This window comes from Dromiciops gliroides, chromosome 4, assembly GCF_019393635.1.
Source record: "Dromiciops gliroides isolate mDroGli1 chromosome 4, mDroGli1.pri, whole genome shotgun sequence".
Classification (NCBI taxonomy): domain Eukaryota; kingdom Metazoa; phylum Chordata; class Mammalia; order Microbiotheria; family Microbiotheriidae; genus Dromiciops; species Dromiciops gliroides.
Window position 1 is genome coordinate 426,980,379 of NC_057864.1, and position 12,819 is coordinate 426,993,197.

General features: G+C 38.3%; 1 protein-coding gene across 1 annotated transcript in view; it reads right to left on the bottom strand.

Moving 5' to 3' along the window:
- OLFM3 (olfactomedin 3) overlaps window positions 1-12,819 on the bottom strand; it is a 73,270-nt gene that overhangs the window by 16,209 nt on the left and 44,242 nt on the right. The window contains 1 exon segment of the mRNA XM_043964695.1: window positions 7,237-7,456. Within this exon segment, the coding sequence (XP_043820630.1) occupies window positions 7,237-7,456 (220 nt within the window).

Consider the following 12,819-nt stretch of genomic DNA (forward strand, 5'->3'; position numbering starts at 1 on the left):
AAAAGAAATATAAATTCTTACCTATTGCATTTAAATCCCTTCAAAATCTGGCCCACTTTTACCTTCCTGACTTACTTCATAGTGTTCCCCTTCACACTCTCTGCATTCCAGTCACACTGGCCTACTAATGACCACATAGATGATTTTATGACTAGCCACTATGTTTGTTTTTTTCCAGAGGCTAGCCCCGTCATTTAGAACCCACTTTCTCTTTGCCTTAGCCCCTTAAAATCTTTAGTTTTCTTCAAAGCTCAGTTCAGATGTTAATGAGACCTACCCAGATTTTCCCCAGTTGCTAGTGCTCTTCTATTACTTTGCATTTGTTACCTGTTTACTTTACACATTTCTAGGAAAAAAATAATAGAAAAAAGAAAGATGGGTTGGTGATATGTTAATCATAAGAGATAATAGTTGGATGACCTGTGCATTTCACTGGTATCCTTGCAACTCTGAGACAACACAATCAAAGAATTCAGCATGCTCTGGGATGACACAGAGTAACACAGGATAGAGATACATGAATAAATTATGATCATCATTAGAGCAAATATTTACATTGCTAGAACCACAGCATCATATATAAGAGATCTATAGCTGAAAAGAACTTTAGAAGCCATTGAATCATTTGCTTGATGAAGAAACTGAGGTTCATGGATGTTAAATGACTTGGGATGCTTGATTGAGATTTGGAAGCATTCTCAGAGGCTGGCCATTTTAAAGTTCTGGAAACTAAGACAAAGAGAAGTTAAGTGATTTACCTAATGCTGTAAGGTAATAATGTTAGAAGTGGGACTTCAATCTAGTTTCATGGATTCCAGAATTCTTTCTACTGTATTCAAGTACCCATCTATCTGAATGTTCAAGTACTGCATTCTCTACTCTGCCCTTCATGAAGGCAAGGACCATTTTATTTTTCTCTTATTGTCCCCAGAACCTGGTAGAATACCTGCCACACGGTAGGCCCTTAATCAATTGTGGATTTATTAAACTGAAGAAGCCTCAATTCCAATTGAAACAGCTTGGAATCGGTGTCTACAAAGACTCTCACTTAGGGGCAGCTAGGTGGTGCAGTGGATAAAGCACTGGCCTTGGATTCAGGAGGACCTGAGTTCAAATCCAGCCTCAGACACTTGACACTAGCTGTGTAACCCTGGGCAAGTCACTTAACCGTCATTGCCCCACAAAACAACAAAACAAAACAAAACAAAGACTCTCACTTTCAGGTCTAAATACCAAATGTACCTGGTAAATACCAGAGCAGAGGCAGAGGGGTAGAGATACATTCCTTTGAGCCTATAATGCTGAGAGGTATGTCAGATGAACAAAGAAGAGGCAGGATTTCCAGAACAATAAGGCTAGATAAGCTCAAAGTGAAATGTTAGAATTCAGTCCTATTCTCATACTAAAAAGTTGTTCACTCCAACATCCCACTAACCCTCACATAGCTCCCTCTAAATCTCAGGATCTTTCTAGGTTAGAGCATTCTATTGTCTGCCACCCTGTTTTAGGAGAGTCCATCTGTCCATAACAGATGCCTAGGCTTTACATGGTGGGAGGGGCTGTGGGCTAGCGTTTATGGTTAGTGTCCAGGAAACAAACAATGAACTCATTCCCAGAGCCTGGGCTCTTTCATTGGTGACAACAAATCCACGGGAGACAAAAATAGGTTCTTACAAGGCATATCAACAAGGACAGGAGCCAATATGGACCAATAAAAAGTATTGGTATTAAATGAAAATATATAGCCAGATATCTTAGTCTATCATAATTTTATTATAAGCTCCACAGCACTTGGTTAAGAGCTTGATCACAGTAGGCATTCTATGTAGTTTTTATTTTTTAATTTAATTTGAGAGTCTCCTCTTTCCCCCTTGGTGTGATGCTAGTTAGGTTGGAACAAAAGAAAAAATAAAAACATCCAAACTAGGTGATAGGCATAGGTCATCTTAGGACATTTCCTCTTGCTTCAGAAAGGAAGAATGCTTAGATTTGTTTAGCTGGCACTGAAAGGTAGAATTGGGAACAGAGGTCAGATGCTATAGAGAAGTGGCTTTTAATATGAAATAAGAATCAACTCCCTAATGATTAGAATTATCTAAAATAATTAAGATGGAGAGTTCTTCATCACTGGTCTTCAAGTAGAGATCAGATGAAGTTATCCTTGAAGTTGTAGAGGGGATTTCTGCTCAGTTGACTCGATCACTTTTGAGGCCCCTTCTCATCCTTAACTTCTGTGATTTTACAAATATGTATTTGTTCTCTTATCAGACTGAATCTATAATTTTGTTGATATAGGAAATCTTTGGTAAGGAATCTCCCTGTACCAATGCAGGTTGGTACTGGATTTTCAATTTATAGTCTTAGAGAAATACTGGGGGCACCAAGAGCTTAAGGTATGTCCATGAATGCAGGATGGAGCAAAAACTACCATCTCTCTGTGTTTAAACAGGAACACTCCTCCATTCCTGAAATGCAATATTTAGCTTCCTACATTGTTATCTACACTCTCAGTAGTGTAATGTTTTCTCTTTTGGCAGAGAAGGTTTTTATTTGGTTGGTGGTTATTGTGAAGATGCATTCCAACTTTAGTCTCTTGGGACATGCACAGTGCTTCACATAGCCATATGTCTGAGGCAGCATAGAGTAGAAAGCACGTTGATCCTAGAGCCAGAGGACCTCAGCTCAGATCTTACCATTGATCCCCAATACTCATGTGAACTTGGCTAAGTCCTTTAATATTCCCCAGTCTCAATTTCCTCATTTGTAAAATGTGAGCATTATAATAAATATCCGGAGAGGTTCTTTCTATCTCTACATCTACGAAACCAAGCCTTCCCATGTCTGAGGCTGTACCTCTAGTGTATCATGATGACTTTCCTGTTTTCTTTATCCCAGCTAAAAATAGCATAACTTATCAAGTAACCTAAGCTATTCTTATCATGAAGGCAGAACATAACCAGGAGTTATTTAGTTAAAATCATTCTGTAATTAAGATATAACTTTCTTTTGTCTTTTCCAAGTATATAATTTCTGCTGAAAATGAAGTGGATATGTACATTTTTAAATGATGTACTAGCTTGGAAATTGCTCCCTTATCTCTGAAAACAATAATTAGGGAAGACAGTCCACACAGGCTTTTCCTACAAAATGATGGTCACTGATAAGGGATAAGGAGCTGGATGGTTTTTGCTAGTGGGTTAGAGTTTCTCTTTATATTTTTAATCTCAGTGATGTCATTTCTTATGATTCATAATGGAAAAGAATGTTCTGTAATGGCTATGATAGAGAGTGCTGTTCTGTGATTACTGCAGTAGAGGTCAGCATGAAGTAAAGCTTTCAAATTTCATTTCATTGATGAGATAGAGTGGAATATATGTGACATCTAAGGAATTGACTATTCTCAACTGTCTCTTTCTATGGTGCCACCACATTTTATTTATAAGACAATTTGCCATGGTCTTTATCAGTGTGGTATTATGGATACTGCCCTTGATTTGGAATCAGGAAGATCTGGCTAGGAAAATTCCTCAGACATTTACTAGCTGTGACCTGGGCAAATAACCTCATCTTCCTGGGTTTCAATATCCTCACCAGCAAAATGAACTTATCAGACTTGATGGTGTCTAAGGTCTAATTTTTCCATCTTATAACTAAGGAGATTCTTTAATATTAGAATACCACATATGCCTCAAAAATGCCATCTGGGGGCAGCTAGGTGGCAAAGTGGGTAAAGTACCAGCCCTGGATTCAGGAGTACCTGAGCTCAAATCTGGCCTCAGACACTTGACACTTACTAGCTGTGTGACCCTGGGCAAGTCACTTAACCCCCATTGCCCCACAAAAAAACCCCCAAAACCAAACAAACAAAAATGCCATCTAATCTTTGATGAGATAAGAGGAACATATATATATATATATATAAACAAGGCATTTTAACAAAGTCACAAATAGGATGGTAAAGAGTGTCTAGTTCATGCTTATGTGGATTGGTAGAAGGGACTGGGGAAAAGATTCAGGGGAACCATGGTAGCTATCAGGAAATCTTTTAAGAACTGTCACATGGAAAAGTGGTCAGGCTTATTTTGCTTAACCCCAGAGGTGGCATAGTAGATAGAGTCCTGGGCCTGGAGTCAGCAAGACTCATCTTCCTGAGTTCAAGTCCAACCTCAGGTACTACATAGCTTTGTGACCTTGAGCAAGACATTTAACACTGTTTGCCTCAGTTTCCTCATCTATAAAATAAGCTGGAGAAAGAAATGGAAAGCCACTCCAGTTCCTTTGCCAAGAAAACCACAAATGGGGCAGGAAGAGTTGGACATGCCTGAAAATCACTGAAAACCAAAAAAAAGGTAAGAATAAAAAGGTGGAAGTTGCAAATTTTGGCTTGATTTAAGGAAACATTTTTTAATGATCATAGCTGTTTGAAAATGAATTGTGGCATCTTATGGTCATAGATGGGTGAATAGGACAAAAGTGGCATAATTATGAATAGGTCAGGGAGGATTCCTCCAAACTATTTGGAGGAAGTTGAGGCTAGGTGATTTTTCATTTGCCATTTTGCAAGGAGATTTTTTTATTTAGTCAGTAGTTAGACTAGCTGGCTTCATAGGGCCCTTTCAACTTGAAATTCTGGGCACAATATTTTTTTCTAGTTATTCCTTTTCTATTTCCAGTAATGATAGCTACAATTCATATAAAACTTTGAAGTTGGCTAAGTACTTTGCAAGTATTATCCCATTTTGTTTTCACAGCAATCTGGGAAGTAGGCACTATTAATATCTGCATTTTACAGAGGAAAAAATGGAACAAAGATTATGTTAATAGCCTTGACACTTACGCAGATGGTAAGGGTCTGAGGCCAGATTTGAAATCAGGTCTTCTTGACTCCAGGCCCCACACACTAATAGCTGGGCCACCAATTTTCCCCAAACTGTTATTTCTTCCCTCTATTCACTCTCTGTTTTAGCACATAGTCTTACTCTACTCAGGGGAAACACTTTTCTGAAGTTAATGAGGAATCAAGTACTCCCTGGAGTACCCTCTTTGTGCAAGCATTCCTTTTTCTTAACAACATAGAGTTAGTTCCTGAAGGGGCTTCACCCTCTCTCTCATTTCAGTCCATGGCCAACTGCTCATTTTATATCTGTGTTGTAGATATGAATCCCAGGAGGGCCTAAGTGAAATCACCAACTCATAAAGTTTATGAAGTAGTCATGACTGGATCTTGAAGTAGATACCAAAAAAATTCAAGCCACATTCTACCATAGTAGGAAGCAATTATTCTGTACTTACCTCATGGACAAATGCTGTGAATTCTGTCTACAAGCCAGCAATAACCTCTTTGGTTTCTATTCCCTCTATGGATTTGAACCATGAATACTGCCATTCTGCATGATGCTGAGTGCTTTGGTGGAGCAGTCTCGCCCGATGCTGTTTTCCAGACAGTTCTAATGTGTTGTCCTTCATTGTCTACTTGGTAGCTTTCTCACTATTTTAGTAACCTTCTAACCAATGGATCATTGTCCATATTTATTACATTATCTTCCATTAATAAGGCTATTAGAGATACAAGATAGTTATAGTGGTACCTGCCTTCTTTATGGAGTTAATAGATTTGAGTCCTCCCACCAACACTTTCAAAGCTGCATGATCCTGGACAATTCACTTCATTTATCACTTATCAGTGCCTTGGCTCTCTCATATGTAAAGAAGAATCATAGTATCTTACATCCAGAGGTGGAAGGAACCTCATGGGCCACCTAGCCAACCCCCTTTATTTTATAAATTAGGAAAGTAAGACTTAAGGAGAACAGGTTAGTTGCCCCAAATCACAGAGGCATGTGACAGAAGCAGAATTTGAATCCAAGCCTCTGACTCATCATGCACTTTCTTCTGTGCACATGCATATCACTCACTATCTCCCACAGAGCTGTGAGGAAAGCACTTTCTAAAGCTTAAATCATCGTATACGTTTGTTATATCTATATCATTAAACATAATTAGAGTTGGAAGAGACTTCAAAGGTCATATAATACAAGCATGGATCTCAACCCTATTCTATATTTAGTTGTATTTGTGATCATGTGATTTTCATGCTGCTAAAATGGTACCCAGCTTCCCAGAAAGTCAGTCATTTTCTAATCAAATATCATTAAGTACTCATATATACTTAATTCATTTCAGGAACACTTTACTCAGAGAGGGACATTGATATTTTGCAGGATGCCTAGAGAAGAGCAATTAGGATGGTGAAGAGCCTTGTGTTAATGCTCATAGTGATCATTTGAAAGACCCAGGGTAATTTAGCCTGGAGAAGAGAAAGCTTGGGGAGGACATAACACCTGTTCTCAGGAATTTGTATGTTTGTCTGCTTGGCTCCAGTAGGAAGAACTAAAAACAGTATTTGGAAGATGCAGAGAGGCACATTTAAGTGTCATGACAGTATAAAATTACTATGCATTAGAGCTATCCCAAAGGCTTTTGTGGGAGGTGGTGGGCTCCCTTTCTCTGGAAGTCAAAAGGAGAGGAGGCATTGCTCCTCTGATAAGACAAGAACCTCACCTTGTACAGGTTATAATGAGACTAATATGAGAGATATGTATCTCTGTGGAATACCACTGAGGCACAAATTGGATCTGATCTTGTTTCTTGCTAAGTATTTTCCAACTATATCCTTATTAACTTCCTGTAGTCCTGAGAAGTTGGGTCACTTTCCCAAGGTCACCCAACCAGTGAGTGTCAAAGGCAGCACTTGAACTCAAGTCATTCTGATTCAGAGGCTGGGTTTCTATTCACTTTTCCAGGATTACTCTCAAGACACGCGAGAAGAAACACTGGAACATCATTCTGTTATGAAAAACAAAACAACACAGCTTGTTTTTTACAATGTGGTTAAATCAAAAGTATTTCTCAGGGCAGCTAGGTGGCACAGTGGATAAAGCACCAGCCCTGGGTTCAGGAGGTCCTGAGTTCAAATTAGACCTCAGACATTTATTAGCCATGTGAGTCTGGGTAACCCTTATTTCTTCCCAAAATTAATCAATCAAAAGGATTTCCTTTTCCTAATAACATAGCCCCTGCTTGTGTTGAGTGAGTCATTTTCATCATCTCAATACCTAAGGTTAAGAGGGCTTCCTTGGCTTCTTAGAGTATCTATATCCAATATTACAAAGGCAAAAGATTAGTTTTAGTAAAGTTAAGCATATAACTCAGAAAAATAAATAAAATTCAACTTACTGAGCTTCTTCATGCAGTCTCGAAGTCTGGTTTCTAAACTGAGCACCCTCTGGTGCAGTTCTTCATAGTCATAGGCCCCGATTTCTTCCTGAATTCCTGTGAGGACTGCAGACAGATTCCTAATTTCCTCTTTGAACTGGGTGATTAGCTTGGCATCCGTTTTGTACTGTTCCAGGACTGGGATCAAGGGCAGGAGCTCATCCATCTTTTCTTTCAACTCCTGTGAAAAGCAGCCAATTGTTCCTGAGAGCAGTTTAAAACAGATCACACAGCTAAATCCCTTTAATATGATACTTAAGGGTGATTACTGGAATGGCTTCAGAATTCCTTATTGATTTTAGGTAGAAATTGGTGTTTAGGGAAAATGTAAGTGACCCCAGGATTATGAGCTGTAAATCCACTTATCCTAGTATGGCAGTACAAGAAGACTTTTTGGTTTTATAAGATGAGTTAAAATAAAAATTTCCTGAAAATAAATCAATCTTTTTTGTAATTAGAAAAAAGAAGATATGGTGGTAGAAATGAAGAATTTATATATTAAGTCCAAAATTTTCTTTTGTTTTGTCTTTTTCATGCTTTGTGAAATGAAGTATGAGAGAGAACATAGTTAAGTAGTTAGAGGCTATGCCTTGGAGTCAGAAAGACCTGAGTTCAAGGTCTGCCCCTAGATATGTGACATTGGGGGAATCACTGAACCTTTCAGCACACCCAGACAGCTTCTTAAGTTCCTGGCAGTTGTCTATCTGTATCTGAGCAAGGTATTTTCAATCCTGGGAGTTCTCTATGTTGATGAAATCATAGGACCAATCTAGGACCAGAACAATAATTATTCATTCAAGAAAACAAAACAAAATCCAAAATCTTCCCAAAACTAAGGTTCTTTCATTCTTGCGTTTCTTTGAATGTATGATTTGGGAACATATTTGGCTTAAACTATTCCTCGGCACAAACGATTTATAGTTGATTATCAATTATCCACCCATGAATTACATATTTTGGTAGTTCTTGGACAGGATGGAAATCTTGACAGCTCCAACTTCCTTTTTCATGCTATGTTTTCTACAAAACACTTTTCTCTCAAAATTTGTTTCTTTACTATGATCTTCCCTCCCCGCCAAAAAAGAAACCCACACACATACCATCAAACTCTGTGTATGTGTTCAGATAATACACTATTTTTTTGGGGGGGGTGAGGCAATAGGGGTTAAGTGACTGGCCCAGGGTTACACAACTATAATATGCTATTTAAAAATATATGTATATCAGGTCAAGTAAAATGCCAGCAGTAAAGAAGTAATTCTGCCACAAACACAAACAAGTCTCCCAATATTTCCCAAGGAGAGGCAACATGGCTTGGTAGATGGAGGATTGGACTTAGAGTAAGGAAAATCTGGGCTCAAATCCTATTTATGATACAACTAGTTGTGTGACTATGGGCAGATTACTTAACAATGCCTTCAGCAATTCTCCAAAGACAATAAGTTATGATCTAGTTTTTTTTTCTTCTTTTTCAGGTCTATTTTCTCTATTTTTCCTCAAATAGTTACTTATTTCTTCAGGTTGCTCCCTGTTTTATACATAGTCTTACTCCACTCTGGGAAACACTTTTATGAAATTACTGAAATCCCAAGTGCAAATGCTCCCTGTAGTATCCCCTGTGTACAAACAATCCTCATTATTATTATTATTATTATTATTATTTAAAAAATCAGAACTAGTTGCTAAGAGTACTTCAGCATTCCTCTCACTTCACTGCTTGGACAACTGTTCATTTTGTACCTCTGTTACAGATAAGAATCCTAGGAGTGCCTAAATCACTAAATCATTCAGTTTATGAAGTATTCATGACTAAATCCTGATGCAAATATCAATGAAATCCAAACCACAAACTATAATAGAAGAAAGAAACGGTTCTATATTGAACTTGTGGCTCAATGCTTGTAGAATGCTACAAATTATTTCTTTGGTCCAGAAATATCTCTTTTACTCTTTGGATCTTAACTACTGATATCCTCATATCCCAAGGGACCCAGAATGCTTTGGTAATGCAATTCTGACCACTGCTACTTCCCAGTCAGTTTTTGCATCAGTGGAGGGAGTTTTCCCAGTGGATAATACACCTATGTGAACTGTTCAGATGACAATAAAATAAAGCACAATTTTCCAGTCTTAAGAAATTAATTCTGGCCAGTCATGGTGATGTATCTTTGTAATCCCTACTACTGAGGGGTGTTAAATAAAACTTGGATTTGGAAATTCTGAGCTACAGTAAAGCTAAAGCTTTTTGGGTGACTACATTAAGTCTGGCACCAATATGGTCAGTTTATGGGAGGTAAGGATGGGGCAGATGGTGCACCATGCTTCCAAAAAGAAGGAATGTGAACCAAGCTGGAATGGAGTGGGATAAACTTCTGCTCTCATCAGCAGTAGGATTGGGTTCATGAGTGGATGTGGCAACTCCAGCCTGAGTGAGAGGCAAAGAACAGAGAAATAAAGGTTGGAAAGAAGGAAGAAAGAAAATAAAGGAGAAAGGCAAAGACAGAGACAGAGCTAGAGAAACAGAAAGAGAGAAAGAGAGACACACACAGACAGAGACAGACAGAGACAGGGACAGAGAGGGACAGAGAGAGAAAGGAAAAAGGAAGGAAGAAAGAGAACAAAGGGAAATAAAAAAGAAAAAGGAAGGAAGAAATGGAAAGAGGAAAAAGAAAGAAAAAGAGAAAGAAAGGGTTGGCTTTCTCAATCATTTGGATTATTTGGAATGACTTTGCTCCATTAGCATGGGGAATTGAGAGCTAACTGCATTTAAAATGACTGCTTGTCCATGTGCGGTATATTAACTCTCTCAGGACACTAGTTTACTGCTACTACTAATGGACATTTTTTAGCCAAGTGAGTCCTCTGTACTTGAAAAAGTGTTGATTTTCCTTCTTTGATCAAGATGCTTTTTTGGTGAAATAAACCTCCCTTGCTTTGCCCCATTTCAAGGACAAGTCCCAATTCATTCTTTCAATTTGTTAAGAATTGTCTCAGGGGTAGCTAGGTGGTGCAGTGGATAAAGCACTGGCCTTGGATTCAGGGGGGACCTCAGTTCAAATCTGTCCCCGGACACTTGACACTTACTAGCTGTGTGACCCTGAGCAAGTCACTTAACCCTCATTGCCCTGCAAAAAACCCCAAAACCAAAAACAACAACAACAAAAATTGTCTCTATTCTACTCTGGGGATACAAAGGCAACTGTGAATCAGTTGCTACCCTTAAGATGCTTTTATTTTACTGGGGGGAAGGGGTTAGGGAGATGAACATGTAAAGGCTTAAGTTCTTCGCAAACATACACAGTAAATGGAAACGTACCTTTTAGGGAGGGGAAGGTGGCAAGATCCTCATAATCAGAAGGGTCTAAAAACACCTCATATAGCTGACTCGAGCTGAAGGAAGTTCATGTTTCTAAAATGCGGGGTAGTGCTGGGATTGTGCTCTATGTGTATGGGGCAGCCTGTGTAAAGGTGTAATATTAAGTCAAAGAAATGCTGCATATGGAGAGCATTCAGGAGGCTAGCCTGTCCTGCACATAGAACGTGGAAAGAAAAATAATGACAAATCTGTCCAGAAGAATGGATAGGAACTGGATTATAAAAAACTTTAAATGCAAAATAGAGAAGTTTGTATTTTTTATATTGGGGGAATGGGGAGCTGCAAAATACCTATAATTTTCAATGGCATTCCAGGAAAAATAAAAGCAGAATATTACTTTTGCTTTCATGAGATTCCACCTTGTTTTCCCTAACTTTCAAAAACTGGGTGGTTGTCAGTTTTCATACAATCTAACAGTTTCAACTTAGCCTTCCATTTACTGCAGAAAGATATCATTTGGGGCAACAAATCGCCATTATTATGATCACTTGAGAATAATCCATAGGTGCCGTCAGAATGCACATTATACAGCTAGCTAATTTAAGCAGTGGAAAATTGCATTTTTAAATTACATTCAGAAGCTGTTATTACGATAAATGCATTAGAATAGCAGGAGATCCCATTGCTGCCCTGATTTATGGATTGATGTTACTTGTGGGGAAATTTCCATTTACTGTATAGGCTTGGAAATTCTTGAATTTAGGGCATGTGTGCAAAATGAGAAGGAGGAGGGAGTCTGCATAATGAGTGAGATCTCTCAAAAAATCAGAGTTGAAGGGCCTGAAATGCAGAGCTACCCTCATTTTTAGTGTCTCATTTGGAAATGCATTTATTAGCGCACCATGTCATTCCTAAAGGATGGCAAAATTGCTCATTATGATTTTAATGAAAATGGTTCTGTTGGTACCATTCAGCACATATGATAAGAATTATCAGAAAGATAGTATTGTTCTTGTAATGGGAAGGCCTTTCTCAGGTGGAAATGACCAAGCTTTAAGGAAGGTAGGGCCCTTGGATGGCATATCACAGTTCAACAATTCATTTACTTTCTGAAAGAAAACAGGGTATTTGTATTATTTTGAGCTTTTGAATGCTCTATTATTTCATGGCTAACAATCCATTTTCCAGTGCTGGCAACTTGTCAGAGAGAGAGGAAGAAAGTAGAAGCAGAACAAAATCGAATATTTAAAAGGTTGAAATAGAACAACACAGAGCTGGGCTTAATGACCTATGCTGGCCTTTGCCTGCCTGGAATTTTGTTATTCTGACAAAAGGTGTAATGTGAATGCCTAATCAATAATTGCATGGCAAAGACCATCCTGTCTTAAAAATAGTGGCTATGTGAATTCGGGGAAAGGGACAGGTGCTCAATCTTAAGTTTAGAAGTACAAATCTCATTAGTCTTTTTGATGAGCTGAAAGTACTATACAGATATTGTCTGGATCAATTTATTGGGAAAATGAATTCCTTTTGATTTAAAATTTCTTTCAAAAGCAATCTATCCTCCTCCTACTCCTCCTTTTTCTTCACCAGGGGACACAGGACTGTGCTGATAAATGTTTAAAAACCAGCTCTCAAAAAAAACCAAACTGTACCTACAACATACTTTTAAGTTTCAACTGCATTATTAACATTTTCTCTATTATTTTCTTGTCTGGACAATTAATAAAATACTAATTCAAATGCTGATTCTAGTAACCTTTTTCCAGTTTCCAAGATATACAGGTTTACATTTACAATTTCCAAAATAAAAATGTTCCCAGTTAGATAGCTCACTGGATATAACATTGGACCTGGAATCCTGAATTAAAATCTGGCCTTAGACAATTACTAGCTGTGTTGCCCTAGGCAAGTCACTTACCCTCTGTTTGCCTTGGAGGCAGCTCAGTGGCTCAGTGGCTTGATGGACCTGAGTTCAAATCCAACTTCAGACACTTACTAGTTGTGTGACCCTGTGCAAGTTACTTACCCTGTTTACTGTAATCCACTGGAGAAGGAAATGACAAACTACTGTACCTTTGCAAGAAAATTCCATATGTAGTCAACAAAGAACTGGACAAAACAGAACGACACTGTTCAACAAAAATGTTCATACTTAAAATTTAACAACTGACTCTCATAAGCCAATTCAAGCTTGCTCTAGCATACATTTGAGGGGACAACCTGTC